The 26464-nt window shown below is 37.7% G+C and overlaps 1 protein-coding gene across 11 annotated transcripts in view; it reads right to left on the bottom strand.

Annotated features, from left to right (window-relative positions):
• Positions 1 to 3705: 3705 nt before the first annotated feature.
• Positions 3706 to 26464, bottom strand: part of TMEM67 (transmembrane protein 67) — a 66963-nt gene continuing 44204 nt past the window's right edge. For 7 of the 11 annotated variants that reach the window (XM_002819276.3, XM_054518669.2, XM_054518670.2 and 4 more), the window contains 8 exons: positions 26139 to 26279; positions 22236 to 22316; positions 21073 to 21189; positions 16996 to 17112; positions 16791 to 16895; positions 16064 to 16166; positions 10511 to 10653; positions 8273 to 9568 (listed from right to left, as the gene is read on the bottom strand). In XM_002819276.3, the coding sequence (XP_002819322.3) occupies positions 9488 to 9568; positions 10511 to 10653; positions 16064 to 16166; positions 16791 to 16895; positions 16996 to 17112; positions 21073 to 21189; positions 22236 to 22316; positions 26139 to 26279 (888 nt within the window). In that variant the 3' untranslated portion in view covers positions 8273 to 9487. Of the gene's footprint in view, positions 5824 to 6706; positions 8232 to 8272; positions 9569 to 10510; positions 10654 to 16063; positions 16167 to 16790; positions 16896 to 16995; positions 17113 to 21072; positions 21190 to 22235; positions 22317 to 26138; positions 26280 to 26464 lie in introns of those variants that run through there. The other 4 variants (XR_008509190.2, XR_010141234.1, XR_010141233.1 and 1 more) reach the window with 3 other exon arrangements.

Below are 26464 nucleotides of genomic sequence, written 5' to 3'. Positions count from 1 at the left end.
GGAGGCCAAACAGGCAGCCTCCTTTGAAGTTGTAACTTTGTATGAGAAGGCTTTATGTGTACACCCAAATGGTCAATTGGGAAAGGATGGTGCAATCCATGTGGTCTGTCCCTCCCCCAAGAGAGATAACCTCTCTCAGCATCCCTGTCTTATTTCCATAACGCATATGCAGAAGGACCTAAATGCCACAAAGTCACTAATATTTGAGCAGCTCTAAATTATCTGAAAATTCTTCCCTCTTGAGCTGAAATTCACCACTTCATCACTTTCTTTCATTGAGCCTAGTTCTGCACTTGGGAGCTATATGGATATCAACTCCTTCTTCAATGGGACAAATGTTTGAAGAACACCATCGTGGTTCTGGTTCATTTTTTCTCCAGTTCCTCCTATTATACTTCATGGGCATCTCAGCATCCTTCACCATCCTGATCACCACCCTCCCAATAAAATCCAATTATCAAAGTACTTAGACCCAGACACGTTCAGAAAAAGAAACAATACCATGAATAAGGTGTGAATAGCACCCAATGGGGCCATTTCCTCCTTTATTTTGGACACTCAATTAATGTGGTCTTAAATTACATTAACAATCTCATCCCAGTGTTGTTCCATATTGAGCCTGTGGTCAGTTGAAACTATTACTGTTTTTTCTGGAGCACTGTCCTTGCGCCAGCTCTCCTTCTCTGGAATGTCGCGCCTATACTCACCTCAGGCATACCACAGAAGCAGTCAAATAAGTAAATGTGTCACATGAATTTGTTTTGTGGCTGTCAAATTAATAATTCAGTCATAATGACGTACTGTATTCATTGTACACTGACCTATTCCTGGCACCATGCTAACAACTGTACTTCTATTATCTCCTTCAATCCTTATGACAACCCTCTTGAGGCAGATATTACCCAGGTTGACAGATAAAGAAGAGGCTCATAGGCTGGGTGTGGTGGCTCATGCCTGTGATCCCAGCACTGTGGGAGGCCAAAGTGGGTGGATCATTTGCAGTCAGGAGTTCGAGACCAGCCTGGCCAACATGGTAAAACCCCGTCTCTACTAAAAACACAAAAAATTAGCTGGGTATGGTGGCGCATGCCTGTAATCCCAGCTACTCAAGAGGCTGAGGTGGGAGAATTGCTTGAACCCGCAGGCAGAGGTTGCAGTGAGTCGAGATCGCGCCACTGCACTCCAGCCTGGGCAACAGAGTGAGACCCTATCTCAAAACAAACAAACAAAAACAACAAAAAAAGAGGCTCATAGAGGTGGGAGAGTTTGCTTAGGATCATATGCAAAGGAAATAGAGAAGTTAGGAATTCAAAGCCAGGCCCGTCAGAATTCAAAGTCTTTGCTCTTAGCTATAATTTTACTGTGCCTCTTTATCCTAAGCATACAGAAAAAAAAAGTGATTAAATGATGGCTCTTCCTACAGCTTTATAACCAAGGAGAGCAGACAGAATAAGAGGAATGGGTTTGAAGTTCCATTTTCTTTAGAGAACAGGACAGATACTCTTGTGCATAAAATCTTATAGCCTTTTACCCTCCGGGAGTTAAAGCTAAAATGTTCTAGTAATTTACAGAAATATTTAAAATGTCAATTTAATGAGTCTCCCTGACAGCTGGCATAGTTGTGCTCGTGTGATACAAGGTAGCTAAAAAGAATATATGGAAAGCCATCCAAATTCTTATTAAAATATCAAAAATCAAAGCGCCATGCAAACACTGGCCATGATTATCTCCAATCAGCTGGCTTGAGTTTCAAAGCTCAATAAGTGACATAAGAGGTAAAAGAGCTCTATGATTCATTTTAAAACCTTTTTTTTAAAGTCCTGGTCTGCTACTAGCTGTCCCTTAACTCCTCACAACGAGAGCGGCTACAAAAGAAAACTGCCAACATGAAAACAAGATCAGAATAATAGCTGACCCCAGCAAGGAACAGACCTTTCCCAAACAGGATTAGATCACTGACTTTGGCTTTGTGTTCTGAGCTTGGTCTGTCACCCTTCTAGGTAACAATCCTTTGAAAATTGTGTGTAATGATGGCTTTGAGAGAGGCTCTAAAAAATGAGAACTGTTCAGTGGATTGAACGACATTCAGCTAGCTAAAAAAAAAAAAAAGACAAAATCTTGTTCTGTTTGCTGTAATGGGGAAGACTGAAAACCCAAATAAAATGGAATAAGGCACTTAATTTTCTTCTTACTTTGAAACTATATTCTTGACTCTAAGTAAATCCCTTTTCGAATCTGGTCAGTTCTGTCAAATGGTCAATCTAGACCCACTGTAGACAAGGATGCCCCCACATCAGGGCCTTTGCACATGCTGTTCCTTCTATCTGGAAAATTTCAGCCTCATTACCATCCTATAGTCCTGGCCAGCTTCTGCTCTTGCTTTGTCTCAGTTAAAGTATCCCTTTCACAGGCCTTTCCAGACTACCCAAACTATCGTAAGTATGCTAGTTTTATGTTCTTGTACTCTACAGATAGATAGTGTTCTATATTAGGCAAAATAACGCCCCCACACACCCCTACCCACCCACAAAAAAAAAAAAAAAAATCCAGGTCCTAATCCCCAGAGCCTATAAATATGTTACTTTACACAGCAAAGGGGATTTCGCCAATGTGATTAAGCTAAGGATCTTGAAATGGGGAAAATTATCCTGAATTATCCAGTGGGCCCAATGTAATCACAGAAGTCCTTCCAAGTCAAAGAGGGGGTCTTCCTTAGAGACTCCAGAAGAAACCCAGCCAGGCTGACAAGTTGATTTCAGTGCAGTGAAACCCATTTCAGAATTCTGCCGCCCAGAATTGTAAGATGATACTTTTATGTTGCTTTAAGCCATTCAATTGTGGTAATTTGTTACAGAAGCAATAGGATAAGAACACGGTACTTACTATGCTTTTATTGATTTGTTGTTCTATCTTTTAACTATAAGCTCTGTAAAAGTAGAGGCAATGTCTTATCTACCTCCATATCCTTAGCACCTAGTGTCCCATTTGGGGAAACTGTATATAGAAAAAGGGCATTATATACTTTAGATAAGAGTTTGATTTTTAAAGAGATTTTAATGTAATATGTATTTCATTAAAATGAAGGAAGATTCCCAAATCATTAGATAATTCGTTCTTAAATTTTTTCTGAAGCATGACCTGTTTTGTGACCCTATTCCCTAGGAGATGGATGAAAGTATATCATCTTTATTTTAGCATTCAATTCCCTAACCTGGGTTTTAAAAACTTAGCACTAGATTTAGAATGCACTGTAGTCATCTGAGCTGCCCAGCACTCTGGTGCAGTAAAGGGAGAGACGACAGAAGTTAGGAGGGGGACAAAGAGTGAAGTGGAGGATGGGGAGAATGGCGTTCCTCTTGCCTCCACCGTCCTGTGAGCACACCTACCTTTGAGCTACAGTCAGAAGGGCCCCAGCCCGGTCCTGAAAAGGTTACTGTGCACTCCTCTGCCATCTGCTGTCAGCCATGGGTTTGGTCAAATACAAACTCGAGTCTTCCTGTCTTTAAGATTCAGGATAGTCCAACTAAAAGTTACAGATTAACGCGAATCCCCTCACTTTACATAGTAAACAGTATGAAAGTTCTTTTGCTTCACACATTCTTGCCCACACATGGTATTTTAAGTTTTTAACTTTCAGCCATTTTGTTGGTTTTGTAGTGGTATCACACGGTTTTATTTTGCATTCTTATGATTAACAAGGTTGAGCACTTTTCACAGGTGTTTATTGGTCATTTGGAAACCTTCTTTTGAGGGATGGCTACTTGAGTCTTGCTCATTTTTCTATTGTGTTACCTGTCTTCCTTATTGATGTGATGAGTTCTTTATTCAGGACAGGAGTGCTTTGTCTAATCTGTTTGCAATTTTTTTTCTCGGATTGAGGTTTGCCTTTTCATTCTTATAATGGGGTCTTCTGATGTACAGTGTTCCTGATTTTAATGTAAATTCCAAATTTATATATATAAATTTACAAAAGTATAAATTTACCACAAATTGTAAAGTCCAATTTACCAATCTTTTATTTTATGGTTCATCTTTTTTGGGTCTTATTTTGAGACAGACAGGGTTTCACTGTGTCACCCAGGCTGGAGTTCAATGGTGTGATCTCGGTTCACTACAATCTCCACCTCCCTGGGCTCAAGTGATCCTCCCTCCTGAGTAGCTGGGACTACAGGCACATGCCACCATACCTGGCTAATTTTTTGTATTTTTGGTAGAGACAGGGTTTCACCATGTTGCCCAGGCTGGTCTTGAACTCCTGAGATCAAGTGATCCACCCACCTTGGCCTCCCAAGGTGCTGGGATTACAGGCATGAGCCAACGTGCCCAGGCTTCTTGGGGTCTTAAGAAATCTTGGCAGGCTAGGTGCAGTGGCTCACACACAGGTGTGTAATCCTAGTGCTTTGGGAGACTGAGGCTGGAGGATCGCTTGAGGCCAGGAGTCTGAGTCCAGCCTAGGCAACATAATGAGCCTCTGTCTCTACAAAAAAATTTAAAATTATCCAAGCATGGAGGCATGTGCCTGTAATCCCAACTACTCTGGAGGCTGAGGTGGGAGGATCGTTTGAGCCTGGGAGGTCGAGTCTACAGTGAGCCATGATTGTGCCACTGCACTCAGACCTGGGCAACAGAGAGTGATCCTGTCTCAAAACAAAACAAAAAACTAAAATACCTACATGAAAGTCATGAATATATTCCCCTTTTATCTTCTAGAAACTTTACCATTTACCCTTTCACATTTAGATTTAGCATCTACCTGAAATTGATTTTTGTGTAAGTGTGACATAGAGGTATGCATTTTTTCCACTGGGATATTCAATGGCACATCTAAAAAACACCTTTCCCTTACTGCACTGCATGCTACCCTTGTCATGTGTGTATATACATATCCACACACCCGTGGACTTGTCCCTGGACCTCATTCTACTGATCATCTGTGATTATTTATCCTTGGGCCACAGTCATGTATTCCTTGTAACAATAATAATTACAATGGAAGCAATAATTATTATAAAAATAACAGAAGCAGTTATTTTTTAAAACCCACAGACAACTAACTGTGTAGCAGGCAGTTTGTCTATTGCTACTTCTAGCACACCCAGTAATGAGACAGTGTCTTAATGTAGTCTCTAGTGGGTCTAATCTGGGTCTCTCTTTCTGCACTAAATATTAATGGGAACTACTACTACTATTACTACTACTACACAGCTTATATTCACATAGCATTTACTATGTGCCAGGTACTTTGCTAAGCACTGTACACAATAACTCATTTAATCTTCCCAATAAGTCTTTGAGGTGGGTACTACTTATCTATTTTACAGATGAGAAAATTTAATCATGACTTGCCCAAATTGCACAGCCAGTAAGTGATGCAGCCGGGACTTGAACACAGGCCAGTCTGGCTCCAGGGTCTGTGCTCTCAACTACTACCCTTGGTGCCTCTCTTATGGGCAGTGGGGCAATGTATTTTCTTGCAAACCACAACATGCAGCCAGGAAACAGAGAGCAGGAACACTTATCTCCAACTTGGTTAAACACTCCATGCACGTGATGGAGAGGTGGCCCAACATAAAAACCTTTAATGATGTGACTCCTGTTTTCCTTTCCAACCTCATCGCCCTCCAAAGCCCCCAAACATACTGTTCTGTGTTCTTTTATGTAGTGATGAGTGAGGAATGACAAGGGGAGACAGGAAAGTTTCTTACACTCGCAGGTCCTAGAAACAGATGGCACGGCACACCATGCACAGCCACGAGGGAAAGCACCAGTCAGGAGGCAGGAGCACCAGGAGCCAGGGCAGAGCCCGGGTGCTTACTGGAGTTTCTGAGGAAATGGCAAGGCAGGGCGGGGTCAACAGTTTGGGACTGGCTCATTGGAATAATTTCAGTGTGCTCTAAACTACAGAAACTATCCCTAGTTGCCCGTTACCTGGTCCTGGGATGATTTAAGGAAGAGGAACATTGCCTCCTAGGGTTTCAGGGCCAGACAGAGGAGATGTGGCTCAGGTCTATAGTTTGCATATCAAAGATATGCTCCCACCTGAGTCCTTTGCTGTCTAGAAGAACTGGGGAACCCCAGGAGGGACAATCACTCCCCAGAAGGGAAGTTTTCTTAAAATGACAAAATATCTTATACAGACAACTTTTAAAATATAAACAGTACATATACTCTGTATTCAAACTGCCTGTAGTGCCCCAAACTGCCATGTGCTGCTTTGTCTCTGAGCACATACTGTTCCATGCTTTGGTTGCACTTGTTTTTTTTTTTTGTTTATCTTAAAATCTTAGATCAAATCCACTTCTCTGAGGTCAAAGCCCTGATGACCCAGAAGTACAGTTAAGAGCTTTCCTTATATCACACCCCGGTACTGCAGCACGTTTCATATTGCTGTAATTACTTGTTAATTTATCTGTTTCTCTTACAAATTATAAGACCCTTCTGAGGGGCTGGGGAGTGGGAAGAGGTAGAAACATTGTTGGAATTAATGAGCAAATGAAAAAAACCCTCCCTCCCAGAGACAATACTCCACTCTTCCTGTTCTCTCCACCCTCTGTCACAAACTGTGTCTCCCACAGGGGTGTTGTCTTCTTTTATATTTATGTGTATCGGTGACCTCTCTCTGGGCCTCTTCCTGGCAGAGCTGGGGGTGGCTGAGGAAGAAGGCAGGCTCAGAATTTTCACTGGTCAGTTATTGAGATCAGTAATCTGAGTTTTAATATCATATTATTAATTTATTAGCAAGATAAAAAATATATTTTGGGGCAGATATTTTAAACTAAAAATAAAAATTCCAGCATTCATAGTTTACTCAATGTTAAAAGCACATTTTAAGAAACTAATCCTGGCCAGGTGTAGTGGCTCACACCTGTAATCCCAGAACTTTTGGAGGCCGAGGTGGGTGAATCTCTTGATCAGGAGTTCAAGACCAGCCTGGGCAACATGGTGAAGCCTTGTCTCTACAAAAAAAATACAAAAAATTAGCTGGGCGTGGTGGCGCACACCTGTTGTTCCAGCTACTTGGGAGGCTGAGGTGGAGGACTGCTTGAGCCTAGGAGGCGGAGGTTAGAGTGGGCCAAAATCGTGCCACTGCATTCCAACCTGGGTGACAAGAGTGAGACCCCGTCTCTCTCTCTCTGTCTCACACACACATACACGAAACTAATCCTTACAAGTGGTAAGCAAAGGATATTATTTTCATTGCAGAGATGTAGAATGAAGCTCAATGATGGCAAATGACTTAGTTCAAGATACCAAAGCTTGTAAGTGATGGGCAAAATTCTAATTTGAATCCAGGGCTTCTTTTGCTAAATTTGGAGCACTTTCCATTAAGCCACACTGCTCACTGCTCCTTGACTTACATTTATTTCCCCTCAGCTTATATTTGTCAATATTTACAAAAAAAATACATGCTTCATGCTTGCAAGCGCTGAGTTAATGATCATTTTGATCGTTCCTCAATGTAGGTAATCAGCAAAACCTTTTGAAAAGGCAGTTAGGACAGCAATGCCAGAGAAGGAAGCATTTACAAATCTCCCATAACAGAGGCACTGGTCTACAGAAGTATTTTAGGGGCCTGTACATTTCTAAGCAGCATACAAAGTACACAACAGCTTATAAAGAACCTCTCTAGGTTTTGTTTCATTATGAAATGAAGAGACATCAAATGTTTCTAGAAAATCAGTAAAATCAGGGATATAAGAGTCAAAGTATAGTGATTAGGTACTACAGAAATAGACAAAGGGTAATGAATCTAGTGAATAATTATGCACATGATCAGGAAATGTAAATTGTGACAATGTGAACAAAGGAGTCGACAGTGTATGAAAATCTGAACACATTTTTATGCACCTAACCAAAATAAAAATATCATACAAAATTAATTTAGAATGATTCCAAATGTTTTCTGTTTTAATTTATCAGCAAGTAAGCCAACTGATCCTTTATTGTGAAATTTAATACTTAAAAACATTTGCACTAAAATTAACTTCTTCTATGTTGAATGATGGTTGAATTTCTTTCATATGCTTCTGAGTGAGTGGTTTTAAATATCCATGCCAGTACATGTATTTATCTCTGCAGCTTTTATAAAGGCATTCCTGTACTGTGATCCTTCAGAAACTGCAATTTCAAAGACTTCCTTTTCAGTCATCCTCAAGATTCACGGAAATGTAAAAGATTCAACTTTGGCAATGGCTGGGACCTCTGCCCCAATAATGTTATATTCCTAAATGCTACTCCATCAGATATACATTAATGAAACAGAAAACAGAAATACCAAATGTTTTAGTATATATTTTCATCTGAGAAAATATAAATAATATTTATACAGTATTCCATTTTAAGTATTTACACAGCATTAATATAGAAAGCAGTGAGAAACATGATACATTTACAGTGTTTTGTTTTTGTTTTTTCTGAGACAGGGTCTTGCTCTGTCATCCTGGCTGGAGTGCAGTGGTGCTATCTGGCTCACTACAGCCTCCACCTCCTGGTTTCAAGCAATTCTCGTGCCTCAGCCTCCCAAATAGCTGGGATTACAGGCCACCACATCCAACTAATTTTTGTATTTTTTGTAGAGATGGGGTTTTCCATGTTGGCCAGGCTGGTCTTGAACTCCTGACCTGAAGTGATCCACGTGCCTTGGCCTTCCAAAGTGCTGGGATTACAGGCATGAGCCACAGCGCTCAGCCTTACTGTTTGTTATTTACAGTCTTTAAACATAATTGAAAAGCAAAACTCTGGAAGAGAACTCTTAAAACATGAAGTAATTAAAATGTATAAAAAATGATATTGGGAAAAATGTCATACATTATAACTTAATAAATGTAAACTATATTAGAAATGCAAATATATTTCATGGAAAGAGTATACTGACCTAATACAGGTATACAAAGGAATGAAAAGATATCATTTCATGAGATGCATATTAATCCAACAGTGAATTAATCCACTGCCAAATAGGATGAGCAATGAGAATGATGCAAATTGAATCAACAATAATACAATTTAAAATTTCTAAGTAAACTTGAAAATATCTTTCAACATTTATTTAACTATAAGCACATAAAACATGAAAATATCAAACTGAAAACTAGTCTTAAACTTGGAATCAAATTACTTTGTCAATGTGAGAAGATTCAGGCAGCTCTCAGTTTATAAAATAATCTACAGAGACAAATGATGGGGACTGTTTTAATTATCATTAAAAAGTATTATGCTGAAAGCAACATTTAGACTTTTTTTGGCCTCACTGTCAGTATTAATTTATTATTTACTGCATTAAATACCACACACAATGGGAAAACAGTATTTTCTATTATATCACATTATATATTCCCAAGTTATAAAAATAAATCTCTCTGCAAATAAAAAACAAAAACAGAATAGTTTGCATTATAAGTTTTAAAAAATATGGCAAACTAACCTGATATCATGACTTTTTTTTGGCCATGATTATATTGAGTCTTTAAGTTATTTATTCAGGAAGTTAAATCAAAAATCTTTGATCCACCAATGTTTTGGATGCCAAATTCTTTTGTCCTACTGTATTACGGATATATCTAAAAATCTGGAAAATTAAATCAATTCAGAATGAAAAGAAATATAAACAAAACTAAATATGCACATCAGTTAAAATATCTAGATTAAACTAGCTAATTCTCTCAACTATTTTCATGTATCAGGTATCTGAATCCCATGGTGATACATAAAATTATTTCAAGATGATAATTTCTTTCATAGTTTCAAAGCAATGTATGTTCCCATTTAGAGTAAATTCTTATGAATTAATAATACAAATTCTCTGTTTACAGAAATACACTTTAAAATATTTAGACAGGCAACTTTCTTCTAAGTCTAAAACTACCGAAACATCAAAAGAATCTACTCACTAGGGATAGAATTTCTTCACAATTCTAGATCACTGTGAAGGACTAATAAATTGCATCTTACTTATATATACTTCTTTGACATAGTGGAGAATATTTAGTTGATAATAACACCATTTCAAGAACAGATTTGCCATTTCTTGAAATCTCTATTTCAAGGTCCACACTCATACACGAAGTTGCTTTTTATCCACACAGGTGGGGGAGGTGTCAAAGCTGCAAGCTAAAGGGGGCTTCCCTTTGGTGCTGAGAGTCCTGAGCTAGCTCTCCAGTGCTTGTTTTTTTGTTACTTAACATCTGGAGAGGGTGGATGGGACTCTAATTACTGTTCACTTGTAGTATCTAGGAGACCAGTAGTTAAGTGCCTTCCTATAGGATTCCTCTTCCATGTATAAGCAAGCACCTTATGCCCTCCACTAGACCCCAGTATTTCATTGACCCTAAAGGACAGAGTACAGTTGGTTGAAATGTTATTCCTTCTTTTGGTGGGGTTAGTCATATTCTAAACCTTTACAAAATTGAGTAAAAGTAGACATTGTTACTCTCTGCTATGAAAATATCTGCTTCCAACATATTTCTCTCAAGAAAATGAAGGAAAATGTAGAAAAATTTTAAAAATTTACCTCTTGTTGTAGATATGTAAGGAAGGATGCTAAAATAAAATTTTGGCAAGCCAAATCCACAACACAGAAGAACAGCAGATCAAAAATAAGAAGGGTAGCTTCATTTCCATAATACAGGACACTGCTGAAAGAATAACCTTCATCTATTAAAAAAATTTAGAAAATATAAATTAGAAATTTAAAAAAGGAACAAGTCTGTGATAAATTTCTGGTGACAAAATCTGGATACTTAAAAACAGCACATTAGAAACATACTATATACAATACTTCATGGTTTACACAAAAATAAACAAACATTTTAAGATTTGTTCATCTAAAAGAGGTTAGTTAAAAAACTCATAAAAACTCCTAAAAAGCAGTTTTAACATTAGGACCAATGGTTGGTAATTGCTAGTAGTGTAAGTTTCAAAGACCAGTCAATAAATAGCCTTTCTCTATTTCTTTGTACAACTAAAAGCTAAATTAATCTTACAAACATTCCCTAAGATAGAGTAAATCAGAGAAAAAAACCAGCAAGGCACAGAGTAAGTACACAGTGTTCAAGAGTTCAAGAATTTATCTCAAATAGTCCCGCTAAGGTTTTGCTCTAAGACCTCTTCTCACTCCACCAGCGGGTTTCATCCTTATTGGGATGTGAACACCCTTTTAAAAAGATTATGAAGAGGCCGGGGACAGTGGCTCATGCCTGTAATTCCAGCACTTTGAGAGGCTGAGGCAGGAGGACTGCTTGAGGCCAGGAGTTCAAGACCAGCCTAGGCAACATAGTGAGACTTCATCTCTACCAAAAAAAAAAAGAAAGAAAAGCTAGGTCTGGTGGGTCTGCTGGTGCACACCTGTAGTCTTAGCTATTTCGGAAGCTGAGATGGGAGGACTGCATGAACCCAGGAGTTTGAGGTTATAGCGAGCTATTAATATGATTGCACCACTGCACTCTAGCCTGGGCAACAGAGCAAGAACCTGTCTCTAAAAAAAACAAAAAAACAAAAGCCCGATGAAAGCTATAGATCCTTCCATTAGGAAAAAAAAAAAAGAAAGTATACATATACTTGGGAGGCCGAGGCGGGCAGATCACGAGGTCAGGAGATTGAGACCATCCTGGCTAACACGGTGAAACCCCGTCTCTACTAAAAATACAAAAAATTAGCCGCGCACGGTGGCGAGCGCCTGTAGTCCCAGCCACTCAGGAGGCTGAGGCAGGAGAATGGCATGAACCCGGGAGGCGGAGCTTGCAGTGAGCCGAGATCGTGCCACTGCACTCCAGCCTGGGCTATAGAGTAAGACTCCGTCTCAGAAAAAAAAAAAAAAAAAAGTATACATATACAACTCTTGCAAACAATTTCAGGGAAATCCAGAGAACCACTGAAGCAGCCCATGGACACCCAGTTAGGAACATTTGCTTTACACAAGAGGGCATGTGGAGTGCTGGTAATGTTCTCTCTTGAAAGGGTACTAGTTACAGGGGTATATTCAGTTTGTGAAAATTCACTGATCCATAAGTTATATCCTTATAAAATATGCACATTACACTTGCATATATAATCTTAAAAAACCTGTTTTACATGCTCTCTCGGTGATTTTCTACTAACATTGCTCCAGCAATGACTTCATATGATAGCAACTCCTCAATTTATTGTGTGCTTTTACTTTCTCCTACAACCTGGTCTCTTATATTTAATGCCTACTGGATACCTCTTCCTAGATGTCCTGAAGTACCTCAAGATGCAACATACTGAAAACTAAATTCATCCTCTTTCCCTCAAAACCTGATCCTCCCTCTGTATTGCCTCTGTTATTGAAAAGCATCACCACCCACTTAGTCACACAGCCAGAAGTCTGGATAATTTTTGACTACTCTTTTCTCTTAACATTTCTGGCAATCCTTTCTTCTTCTCTAGCCCCACTGCTACTGCCTTAGCTCATAGTCTCATCATCTCTTGATGAAGATGAAGGTAGTGAGGTCGGGCGCAGTGGCTCACACCTGTAATCCCAGCACTTTGAGAGGCCAAGGTGGGCAGATCACTTGAGGTCAGGAGTTCGAGGCCAGCCTGGCCAATACAGTGAAACTCCAACCCTACTAAAAATACAAAAATTAGCCAGGTGTGGTGGCAGGTGCCTGTAATCCCAGCTACTTGGGTAGCTGAGGCAGGAGAATTGCTTGAACCTGGGAGGCGGAGGTTGCAGTGAGCCGAGATTGCGCCACTGCACTCCAGCCTAGACAACAGAGCGAGACTCCATCTCCAAAAAAAAGAAGATAGAGAAATGGAAGAACATACTTAGAAAGAAGAGGAAGATAGGAGGAAGAGGAAGGAAGACTGCAGGAGAAGGAACAAATGAGAAAGGAAGAAAAAAGCAGGAAGAAGGAAGAAAGAAGGTGATGATTGTATTATTAAAAATAATAGGGCCAGGCACAGTGGCTCACGCCTGTAATCCCAGCACTTTGGGAGGCTGAGGCGGGCAGATCACATGAGGTCAGGAGTTCAAGACCAGCCTGACCAACATGGTAAAACCCCGCCTCTACTAAAAATACAAAAATTAGCCAGGTGTGGTGGCACACGCCTGTAATCCCAGCTACTTGGGAGGCTGAGGCAGGAGAATCACTTGAACCTGGGAGGCGGAGGTTGCAGTGAGCCCAGATTGCACCATCGTGCTCCAGCCTGGGCAACAAGAGTGAAATTCCATCTCAAACAAACAAAAAAATAATAATAATAACATTTCCTTTCTGAGTGCCTACCCATAACAGATACTTTACTGGGTTCTTTATATTAACACATAATAACCCCACAAAACTTTTAGAGGATTGTAACCTATTTTACAAAGAAGGCATTAAAGTTCAGAAATGCTAGGCAAGTTTCTCAAAGTTCACAAAGTCAGTAAATGGTAGAGTCAGGTTTTGAATCCAAGACCAGAAGACTTTGAAAGCTACAATATTTTTGTTTGTTTTTGTTTTACAGAGACAGGGTCTTGCTCTGCCACCCAGGCTGTAGTGCTATGGCAGAGATCATAACTCACTGCAGCCTCGAACTGCTGGGGTCAAGTGACCGCCTGCCTTGGCCTCCCAAAGGGCTGGTATTACAGGTGTGAGCCACTATGCCCTGGAGGAAAGCTATAATCCTAATGTCTAAATTATGCTGTTACAATTTTCCATCTATTCAATTCAACTTGTAACCTACTGACAGAGTAATTCTTCCAATTTACAAATCAGATCTGCTTAGCACCCTTCAATGATATCCATGTTCATTAGCAGTGGTTTCTTTTTCTTTTCTCTACTTTTTTTTTTTTTTTTTTGAGACAGAGTTTTGCTCTTGTTGCCCAGGTTGGAGTGCAATGGTGCGATCTCAGCTCACTGCAACCTCCGCTTCCTGGGTTCAAGCGATTCTCCTGCCTCAGCCTCCTAACTAGCTGGGATTACAGGCATGCACCACCACGCCTGGCTAATTTTGTATTTTTAATAGAGACAGGGTTTCACCATATTGGCCAGGCTGGTCTCAAACTCCTGACCTCAGATGATCTACCTGCCTCGGCCTCCCAAAGTGCTAGGATTACAGGCATGAGCCACCGCACCCAGCCCCATTAGCAGTGGTTTCTTCTTTTTTTTTGAGACGGAGTCTTGCTCTGTCCTCCAGGCTGGAGTGCAGTGGTGTGATCTTGGCGCTCACTAGCAGTGGTTTCTAAATCATTTTGATCATGCATCTCTATCAGAATAAGATGTTGAGCATGCAACCCATAATAGATATAATAGAAATATTTTATTAATTACTACTCTATAGAATATAAATTTAAAAATAGATTAAGGGTGATTAAATTGCAAATATACAAATAGACATTTTAATATTTTCTTCTCACACCTCCATGATCAACTTATATACATCTTGTGGGGCAAAAAATTAAAAAAAATTTTTTGGAAACAACAGATTTACAGGATAGAGTGAAGCTCCTTAGTGTATCAGGCAAGGACTTTGGAATTTGGTCTCTGCCTTCTTTATCTTTCAAGTACTCTCTTCCACTGTGTCCCACTTCATATCAGACTTTATAAAGTTTGTAAGTGCATAATGCACTTTGCGCACTGTTTTTGAATTCCCTTTTCCCTGTCTGCATGAATGTCTTTGCCTCTCTCTCTTACCTCGATCCTCTTGATTGACAAACAGCTACTGATTTTTTAAAACTCAGTTCAAACTTCTCCAGCTTGCCTCTTCTGGCTTTACCTCATATCTGGTTAGATTTTCTATGCTCCCATCTGTCCCCAGCATAACCTGTGCCTGCACAGACTTCTATGCCAGTACCACCCTACTTATTCACATGTCTGTCTTCTATAGTCTGTTAAACAAGATATCCAAGGTAGGGATCATTCGTCTGTGTATCTCAGACTGACACAATATCTGGCATGCAATAACATATGGGTAAATGATATCTAGGCCAGGGTATTGGTTATACCACTTCCATTCTTACTCATACAATAGGTTATCAGTCATACTACAAATGACATGTATACTATCTTTTTAATATGAAACCAGTTTTAATCACTATTCCTGTCACAAATAATAGCGATTTTTACAAACTTGGATAAGATAAAAAATTAAATGTTAAAGATTAATCACAAATGTTATTCTTCTTTTAAGTGTTTCATACGTTTGGCATTAAACGAACAGTCCAATAAAATCTGAATTTTATTTGTTTTACTATCTCTTCCATGTGGACTGTTGATTCTGAAATTCACCTTTTCTACTTTTTTATAGAATCTTTTATGTATTTGTTTCCTGCTACACGACACAATAAAATAGAACACAGAAAAGAACTATAATTCATGAGGTTAACTGAGTTCATTATGTTTCCTTTGTTTTTATGTAAGATTATTATTATTATTTGAAACGGAGTTTCACTCTTGTCGCCCAGGCTGGAGTGCAATGGAGTGATCCCAGCTCACTGCAACCTCTGCCTCCCAGGTTCAAGCCATTCTCCTGCCTCAGCCTCCCAAGTAGCTGGGACTATACGTGCCTGCCACCATGCCTGGCTAAGTTTTGTATTTTTAGTAAAGACGGGTTTCACCATGTTGGCCAGGCTGGTCTGGAACTCCTGACCTCAGGTGATCCACTTGCCTCGGCCTCCCAAAGTGCTGGGATTACAGGCATGAGTAACCGCACCTAGCCAAAAAATTATTAAATCAAAAGAAAAATATCAGCCGGGAATGGTGGCTCATGCCTGTAATCCCAGCACTTTGGGAGGCCGAGGTGGGCAGATCACAAGGTCAAGAGATCGAGACCATCCTGGCTAACATGGTGAAACCCGTCTCTACTAAAAATACAAAAAAAATTAGCCGGGCGTGGTGGCGGGCACCTGTAGTCCCAGCTACTTGGGAAGCTGAGGCAGGAGAATGGCATGAACCCGGGAGGTGGAGCTTGTGGTGAGCTGAGATCGTGCCACTGCACTCCAGCCTGGCCAACAGAGCGAGACGCCATCTAAAAAAAAAAAAAAGAAAAAAAGAAAAATATCTACAAGCACTTTTTTCTCAAACTTTGAAAACAGTTATCAAGTTCTACAAAGGGATTTAGAAGATACCATTGTAAAAGATGCTTTTTTCCATTGGTTCCATGAATTCCATTCCAAGAATTCTTTCAAGAAGCAACTTATCTTTTATAAAGTAATCCATTTCCTTATGAACCTAATGAAAAAAAAGACAGCATCATTTCAAAAACAGTAGTGAAATAAATGCTTTGCAATTAATGTAAAATCAGCAGGAGAGAAAATGAAAAATGAATAGTATACAAAGAAAATCTGTTCTTCAAAAAGACTGAATTTACTACATTGAAACCTATAACAAAATTCTCTACAGGAATGTTTTAAATTTTAAATGCCCTTAGTAGTATTTAGGGCTAGATATACTGAAAATCAATTTATAAAATGCTTTTCAGAAATACAATCATAGCATAACACAAGGATTTCAATAATGAATAACACAGTAATATTTTGGTAACTGGCTAACAAAATTCCAGTGCAGACATAGTTTAAGGGAATCATCATTATGTTAACAGACACATAAAATTTCGTTTTACTTTTGTGTAACCTAACTCTATCCCTAAGCTGTAGTTTGTTAATGGCTAGAAATGTCTTTTAAAAATATATTATTCCTAAGTATTGAATGTGACAGACAAAAAAAGGGAAGGTCCTAAGGTGGGGGTTCTAAGTTTACTGACTTGGTTGACTTGAAGAAATAATTGACATTCCCACTTAACTTTTTAAAAACTGCATTTGATCCCAGCTTAAATATAAATGTTGACATACATACATGGTCAATGAAGGAGCCAAGAAATTTATTCATCATATGATATGCTTTTATACTCTGCTCAAAAGTACTTGCTGATGAACTCAATAGTCTAGCAGGACCATTTTTCTAATGTAAAAAAGAGAAATGAATACAAAGTGTTATGTTCTTGGTATCTAAAAAACATGAAATATTGACAGAATATATCTGAACTGTACTTTATACAAACCCTTATTAGTGTCTCATGAATTCTGTCATAATGTTGTCTCATCTGGTTAGAAATCGCAATCTCAAAAGTCTGACCATCTGTGTTGGGTACCAAACCTCTCTGGCTACACAAATTTTCCTGAAAAGTTAAAGAATTTAAGTTAAGATCAAAATTATAAAAAATTTGCTGCCTCAAAAACAAAATACAGACCTTTTTTTTTGCTGTTATCACATATTACAAGATTCAGGTGCTAAGTGAAATTCACTGAAACTATATTTGAGAAACAGATTCTACCATTATCCAAGGTTCCCAGATTTTGCTAATTTCTACTTTATTCTAATTCATACTCCCTTGCAGGTCTTTATATCATCTCCTTTGCTCTACTTAAATATATATATAGATATAGATAATATATATGTAATATAAATATATATAGATAATATATATAATATAAATATATAGATAAATATCTATAATAGATAAATATATATTTATATATAATAAATATATAATAGATAAATATATATATTTATATATAATAAATATATAATAAATATATATCTATAATAGAGAAATATATATTTATATAATGTATAAATATTATATAGTAGATAAATATATATCTATAATATATATATTTATTATCTATAATTTATTGTCTATTATATATAATATATATAATCCATAATAGGTATATATATATTTATATATTTATCACATATATTTATATATTTAAGTAGAGCATATATATATTTTTAGGTAGAGCATATATACATATATTTAAGTGGAACAGAGTAAAGGAGATGATATGAAGACATATATATGTTTATTGTATATTGATATTCTTAGCTTCCTTTATAATTGACCTTATTGCTCTTTTAATGTATGCTGAAAGGTCTTGCTTTGGAGTTAACTAGTTTTATAATTGCAAATGATCTTTTTTGTTTTCTAACATTTTTAAGATGCTTCCAATAAAACATAGTGATACATAACCAAACAGTTAATGTTATGAACCAGATATCCATATCCATTTTGGGTTTCCCTGACACAACTTGGATCCTGACAACCACAAATACGTAAAAAAAATTTTGATTTGATTGATGCTTCAAGGTTCGACTCAAGTTCTCTGGCCTTCATAAAGCCTGTCTACCTACTCCAGAGGTTAATATTTTCCTTCTTTGTCTAAATCTAACCCAAAAACATAATATGGCACTTGGCTTTCTATACACTTAAAGGAAGAATACATGTAGTGAACTTCTCTATTTAAAAAATTTTTTTCTTGATTAAAAACATTCATGCCATTGCAGAAAATTTACAAAATAAAGAGAAATACAAAAAAGAAAAGAAAAATATTAACTAAAATCTCAACACCCAGAAATATAGATATCTTAAGGAATTTCATTTCCAGTCTTTTTTCTAAGGCATGTACATATAAATAGCACAAAATTGGGATCACAATGACTTCTTTTTCACCTAACGTTATAGCCTGAGCAATTCCCCATGTCATCAAATATTCTACAAAATATGATTTTACCATCTACTTAAGATTTCACCGCAAAGGTAAACCAATTTATTTAATATTCTCCAATTTTTACATACTTTTCCCCTTACAAATAACCTCTGTGATAAAGATCCTGAATTTAAGTAGCTGTTCATATTGTTAATTTTTCTTTGAGTTAACATTCATAAAATCAGTGAATCAAAGATTATGAACCTTAAAAAGCTCTTGGTATATACATTGCCCAAACACTTTCCAGAAGGTCTGCATAAATTCAACCTGCCACCAGTAGCTTTGTGGTTGCCCATTTCACTGTGTCCTCGATGCTATTAAGTACTAGCTTTTCAAAAAAATTTTTGCTAATTTGAAGAGGGGAAAATCATTATTTTTATATTCAGTTCTTTGATAATGAGTTAAAATATTTTTAGAGCTTTATTAGTGTCTATTGGTCATTTTTCCATTGAGATTTTAATTTAGTGTTTTCTTAATGATTTGCATAACTTTCAATATTGTTATCAATTTCTTTGTCATATTTGTTATAAGTATTTTACTCTAATTCACTTTTATAATTGCTTGATAAGCAAATGTACTATATTAATAAAGTAACATCAATTAATATTCCCTTTTTGATGATTTCTATTCTTTATCCTTAGAATATCATCCCCCAGTCTGAAATATTCTTTTCTAGGTTCTTATGGCTTCATGTTTTACATTTAACTTTTTAATCACAAGGTAATTTCTAATGCTTAATCAAGTGATCCAGTTCAATGTATTAAATACATTCTTCTCTGAAATGCCATTATCATGTGTCAAGTTCTTACAAATCACAGGTATGGCCCCTTAATCACTAAATCCTCTTGGTTTTTCCACTTAAGCACATCTTATTATTAAAAAAATTTTATTATGGAAGTTTTCCAAATGTACATAGTAGAGAGAATAGTAAACCACTCATTACCTAGCTTCAGCAATTACTAATATTTTATCAATTTTGTTTCATCTATCCTCCCAAATTTTCTTTTTTCTTAGAGTATTTTAAAGTTAAACCCAGACCATGTCATTTCATCTGTAAATGCTTTGTATTTCTAATAAGGACTTTAAAATAAATAACTACCATGCCATTTTCATACCTAACAAAATTAGTTATTCCTTAACATTTAGTCCATTAAAAATCTCCCAGATTTTTTTAATAGTTGGTTTGTCTGAATGAGGATCCAAATAAAGTCCACACATTGTATCAGATTGGTTTGTTTTTCAAACCTTTCTTATAATCTAATAGTTCGTACACTGCCACCATCATCCTTCCTTTTCTTTTCATGTCATTGATTTGTCTGGAGACAGAGTCATTTATCCTGTGAGGCAGCCTATATTCCAGACCTGGCTAATTACTTCCTATGGTGCTATTTAATTTGTCCCTTTATCACTTGTATTTCCTATAAACTGGTGATTAGAGCTAGAGGGTTGATTATACTCAGATTCAGTTTTTTAGGCAAAAATACTTCATTGGTGAAATTATATACTTCCTACTGCATCATGGCAGGAAGCGTTTATGTCAGTTTTCCTTATTTTTATTTACAGTATGTCTAAATTACGTCAGCCTAATCCCTCATTATAAAGTTCCCTGTCAACAATCACTTAATCATTTAGCATCCACTGATAATGGCAGCTTACATTCATCAATCCACTAGTCATTGCAAAATGGTAATTTTTCTAACTTAGAATTCCTTCTACTTTCTTCTATAAGGAGGAACTTTCCCTCATGAATTATTTGGTTACTGTGATACAGTTCATATAGAAACTACAAGATAAAATTAGATTCTTTCCCTTTATGAATGTTCAGGGTGAGTTGGTCTCTAGCAACTTCCTTTTTTTTTTTTTTTTTTTTTTTTTGAGAAGGAGTCTCACTCTGTCGTCCAAGCTGGAGTGCGGTGGTGCAATCTCGGCTCACTGCAAGCTCCACCTCCCAGGTTCACGCCATTCTGCCTCAGCCTCCCAAGTAGCTGGGACTACAGGCGCCCGCCACCACGCCCGGCTGATTTTTTTGTATTTTTAGTAGAGACAGGGTTTCACTGTGTTAGCCAAGATGGTCTCGATCTCCTGACCTCATGATCTGCCCACCTCGGCCTCCCAAAGTGCTGGGATTACAGGCGTGAGCCACCATGCCTGGCAGTCCTTAGCAACTTTCAAAGTGATCAATAGGCCAGGTGCGCAGTGACTCAAGCCTGTAATCCTAGCACTTTGGGAGGCCAAGGTGGGTGGATCACCTGACGTCAGGATTCAAGACCAGCCTGGCCAACATGGTGAAACCTCATCTCTACTAAAAATACAAAATTAGCTGGGTGTAGTGGCAGACGCCTGCAGTCCCAGCTGCTCAGGAAGCTGAGATGGGAGGATCACTTGAACCCAGGAGGCAGAGGCTGCAGTGAGCCGAGATTACGCCACTGCACTCCAGCCTGGGTGACAGAGGGAGACTCCATCTCAAAAAAAAAAAAAAAAAAAAATTTATCAATGAAGACTGTTTTTTTTTTTTTTTAAACAAATCCAGCATTTATAAGAATCCACTTCTCAACTTAAAAACAAAAAGATGTAAAACATTTTCTTACCGCTTCTCTTTTAAGGTTCATATTCATTTCTTCCATATTAGTATCTGCATGCCCATGTACTGATCTACCATGAATGTAATATCCAAAACATTTGTGGGATAGCAGAAACACTGATATCTATAAAAAGAGAATAAAAAGAAGCAATTAGCAACTCATCTGCAAAACAATAAAAAATTAAGTTTTCCTTAAAATTGCTTTCTTTTTCCCAAAATAATGAAGATTGTATTCTTGGGAAATATATAAAGAGGATAATAAAGTAATGAAGGATAATAAGGTTTTTTTTTTTTTTTCTTTAAGTGTTTGAAAAAGAGATTGAAATTATTTTCCAAGAAAGGGAGAAACAAGTCTGGGCAACATAGGGAAACTCTATCTCTACAAAAAAAAAAAAAAATAGCTGAGTGTTGGTGGTGCACACCTGTGGTCCCAGCTACTTGGGAAGCTGAGGTGGGAGGATTGCTTGAACTCAGGAGGTCAAGGTTGCAGTAAGCTACGATTGCATGACTGTAGTCCAGCCTGGGTTACAGTGCGAGACCTTTTCTCAAAAAAAAAAAAAAAAAGAAAAGAAAACAGAAAAGAAAAGAAAAGAAACAGGGTTGACATACAAACAATTTTCAGGGGTACTGGAATGAATGAACTACTTGGTAGCATAAGAAATTCATAATTAAGAAACTGCAAATAAACATAAAAAGCAGGCTGGGCACAGTGGCTCACACCTGTAATCCCAGCACTTGGGGAGGCTGGATCACCTGAGGTCAGGAGTTCAAGACCAGCCTGGCCAACATGGGGAAACCCCATCTATACCAAAAATACAAAAAAAAAAATTAGCCCAGCATAGTGGTGCACACCTGTAATCCCAGCTACTCAGGAGGTTGAGGTATGAGAATTGCTTAAACCTGGGAGCCAGAGGTTGCAGTGAGCCAAGATGGTGCCACTGCACTCCAGCCTGGGTGACGGAGCAAGACCGTTTCAAAAAAAAAAATGAAAAAACGAAGGCAGTAAGTATTAACTTGTAGCTCATTATAATTATCTCTGGAATTAACAACCAGTGGAAATTGGCCCAAAAATTCAATCATACCAAATCACTTTTAAAGCCTCTCTTAACAAACTCATGACCTTTAAAAAGGGAAAGTAACAGTTGCAAGATGAAGTCAGAAAGTACTTACATTACTCATAGAGCACAAATCAACAAACTGTCGAATTTTATCTTCTATAAATCTCTCATAAAAGACAGCAAAGAACATGACCTGAAACATTAAGTCAAGTTTATGCTTATTAGCTTTTAGGATTTTAATTTTCTTTTACAGCCACAGTGCAGCATCTTAAGAAAAAAAAAAGTTCCAACCAAAAGCACAGTGGCCTTTAACAGTTCCTACGTGATAAAGTCCTACTTGTAATTTCTGACTCTTCTGTCAAAGGAGGATTTTAGAATTGTGTTGAGTCATCAAGGGAGCCTATTTTGAGTTTTGAAAACTTTTCTGTGTCATTAAAACAAGCTATGACAAACACGTGAGAAGAAAGAAAAAGTATTTTAAAAATATAGGACATATCAATGCATCGATGGTCGGATTTATGTTTGGTTTTGCAATTTTGCTCATCTAAATTCCAAGACATGAGAAAATGCTCTACTTTTCAAATTAATTTTCTCTGCCAGAACAGCACATAAAAAGCATATATCTAGTATTCTGACTACAAAGTATTAAAAATTCATATGGAATGGTTTCCTGTTTTTTCTTAGATTTAATACTAGAAACAGAAATTTTATAAATAAAAATTTTACATGGTACATCTTTTTAGACATGTTTCAGAAAAAGATAAAATTTCCTAACTCCCCTATTTAAAGCTGTCCCCACTGTCCCCCATTCCTATCTTCCACTCCCCTTCCTTCTATTTACTCTCTATCTCATGTCCCTGCTGATTCTCTTCACAGCACTTGGCACAATCTGTCATTTGTTCCTGTAACAGCATATCCATAAGCTCAGCACAGCATCCAGTACACAAAATGCACTCAAATATGTGGATGAATAGATAAATGAATCTACACCAGCCGACTGCTGAAAATGTTTTCCTACATACTCTATATACATATTTTAAACCTCTTTAAAGGATGTGAAAAACAGCAATATTCAAGGTTTAAAAATTAAGACACTACTTAAAAGCGGAAGAGGCTGGGTTTAAGGAAATAAAAGGAGTGAACAATTATTAGAATCAAGGAGAGTTTAGACAAATTTATAAAACTGTAACAGGTTGTTAAAGGAACCCTTAAGGATTCTTGACAAATAGATAAACACTAATCATTTTAGAATATTACCATGGAGAGAAATGCTTTATTATACAGCTGACAGCGAAGTGAGAAGCAAAGAATGAAGTTAGATGGTGGTGTCTGAGATTGCTAGGTGCTGTCCCAACAATCCTTTCTCCTTAGTACCAGATCCCTTCCTTGAGCAGGATATACTGCTGCCCAGCTGAAAGATTCTAGTGCAGCTAGGTGTGGCCATGCAATTAAGTTCTAGCCAAGAAGACGTTGAAAGGCACTTCTGAAAAGGCTCTTAAAGAAAAGATGAGCTTACCTACTTCAATTCCCTCCTGTAACTTCATTGGCTATTATGGACCATGAAGGGACTGTGGAGATGGAAGTCCCTTGTGGCTGGGCAGAAGGACAGGCTTCTGGGTCCTGACAGTAGCACTAAGCCACCATTCCACTCCAGCCCTGTACTTTGGACCTCTGCTTATCTTTTCAATGGGAAAGACAAGCTTCTCTTTGATTTCAGCCACTCTTATTTTGATTTTGGTTGTGTTATATTCAACCAAATATGAAAAGCTTCAGATGATATTGCTTTAGACTCTCTACATCCAGATGAAACTGATATACTCACAAAATATATCAGTATATTGTACAAAATATTTCCTTACTATTACATTGATGATAAACATCAAACCCCATACTCTTTTGATTCTATCTTGTTTCCAATTCTAATATGTTTGTCTTCTTTTTCTGGTTGTCAGCTGTCCTTTTCTAACTCTATCCCTGCAGTTTCAAGTCTGAGTAAGTCTCATCAATTTAAAATAAGTATATATTTAAAAAGTTAATCCACAAATTACTGAATACCACCACCTGGACCTAATTCTCTAAGAATAAGCTCTCTTAAAAATATTTCAATCTGGCTCACACGTGTAACCCTGGCACTTTGGGAGGTTGAGATGGCACGATAGCTTGAGCTCAGGAGTTTATGACCAGCCTGGCCAACATAGTAAAACCCCGTCTCTACTAAAAACACAAAAATTAGCTGGGCATGGTGGCAGGTGCCTGTAATCCCAGCTTCTTGGGAGGCTGAGGCAGGAGAATCGCTTGTACCTGGGAGGCGAAGGTTACAGTGAGCTGAGATCACGCCACTGCACTCCAGCCCGGGCAACAAGAGTGAAACTCTGTCTCAAAAAAAAAATTGCTGGGTGTGGTGGCATGTGCCTGTAGTCCCAGCTAATCAGGAGGCTGAGGCAGGAGGATTGCTTGAGCCTGGGAGGTTGAGGCTGCAGTGAACTATGATTGCATCACTGCACTCCAGACTGGGAGACAGGGGAAGACTGTCTCTAAAAACAAAAACCAAACAAACAAAAATCTCAAAAGATCCTTAAAAATAGGCTGTTTTAGGTAGATAGCTATTAGCTAGCTATAGAAGTTAAAACTGGTCTCTCTAGAGGTCCTATCTTCATGTGCTGATTATAAAAGTTAAGCAAATTTTAAAGTAAACAGAAGGACTCTTTCTGTTTATGAGTATCTGAAAGTTAGATGCTTGCTGCTGCTTCTTTCTTTTTCTTTTCTTCCTTTCATCTTTTTTTTTTTCTTCATAGCCTCTACTAAATCCATGGGACCTGGGGCTAAAAAGACTTATTTTTACTTTCAGTCATTTTAATAAATATTTCAAGAAAAACTCCACAAGGGGTATGAGCAATTTGAGTGACGTTTCATGATATATAAATAAATGTAAACAATAAGTTATGTTTCAAAAGAAAAGAACATATTTAGGGTAGCTTATCTGTCCCTGTATTTACATATAAACTAAACAAAGAGTCTGTCCTATTACTATAAAGCTGAGGACTCTCAAAGGCCCTTCAGAGCCCCACTATCGACAAGAACGTGAACTCTGAAATCAGGCTGCCTGAGTTCAAATTCCAGTTCTGTCAGTTACTAGTCACATGACTTCAGGTAATTTTTTTTTAGCCTTCCTGGGTCTCAGTTTCCTCATCTATAAAATGAGGATAATAACAGAGCTTATCTCTGAGGGCTATTATAAAGATTAAGACATTATTAGGTATAAAGCAATTACAATTGTCCTTTAGTATGTTGGGATTGAGTCCAGAACCCCCAAGTATACCAAAATCCACCCATATTCAAGTCCCACATTCAGTCCTGCTGGAACCCATCCATACAGAAAGTTGGCCCTCTACAGATGCAGAATTTGCATTCTGTGAGCACTGTATTTTCTACTCTCAATGAGTTCAGTCAAACAGTTCAACACGGGGTTGAACTATTTGAGGATCAACAGTAATTACACTTGATCTTAGCCTAAAGGCCAAGAAGTGATGGATCAACAGTAATTAATTAGTACAGTGACTAATACAATATAAGAATTGACTACTGGATGGGTGCGATGGCTCACGCCTGTAATCTCAGAACTTTGGGAGGGTGAGGAGGGTGGATCACCTGAGGTCAGGAGTTCAAGACCAGCCTGACCAACATGGTGAAAGCCCATCTCTACTAAAAATACAAAAAGAATTATCTGGATGTAGTGGTGGGAGCCTACAGTCCCAGCTACTCAGGAGGTTGAGGTGGGAGAATTGCTCGAACCCGGAAGGCAGAGGCTGCAGTGAACCAAGATCATGCCACTGCACTCCAGCCTGGGTGACAGAGCAAGACTCTGTTTCAAAAAAAAAAAAAAAAGAACTGACCATTAGCTATTGTTCTTGTCACCTTCTTTCTGCTACAGAAAGAAGGATGTGGTCAATATTTGATGATAATCAGTAATTAGGCAGAGGTATAAAGAAGCAATGTTACTTAGAAGTAATATTACCTGTATAATTCCAATGGCTAGCCAAAGAGCAGCAGACACTGCATATCTCAAAATGCGGCTATAAGGAGCTATGTAGCTAGGTGGGCTTCTAGAAAGACTGGAAGATGAGTCCATTAATGCTAAGTTCTTGAATCCCACAACCTGGAGTAAAAAGGAAAAGTAATAATTTAAATGGACATGGATAAAGAAAACTACTCTAGACTGAAAATAGAAAACCTCTCCCTACTCACCTTGAAAAACTAAAATATCCAAGTTTGTATAAACAGTAGAAAATCTAGATAAAAAATAATTATTATACAGTATTTTAACTACAAAGTATTTATTAC

The sequence above is a fragment of the Pongo abelii genome, chromosome 7 (genome assembly GCF_028885655.2).
Source record: "Pongo abelii isolate AG06213 chromosome 7, NHGRI_mPonAbe1-v2.0_pri, whole genome shotgun sequence".
NCBI classification, from domain to species: Eukaryota; Metazoa; Chordata; class Mammalia; order Primates; family Hominidae; genus Pongo; species Pongo abelii.
The sequence above is the reverse complement of the archived record's forward strand: the minus strand, read 5'-3'. Positions and strand labels throughout refer to the sequence as shown.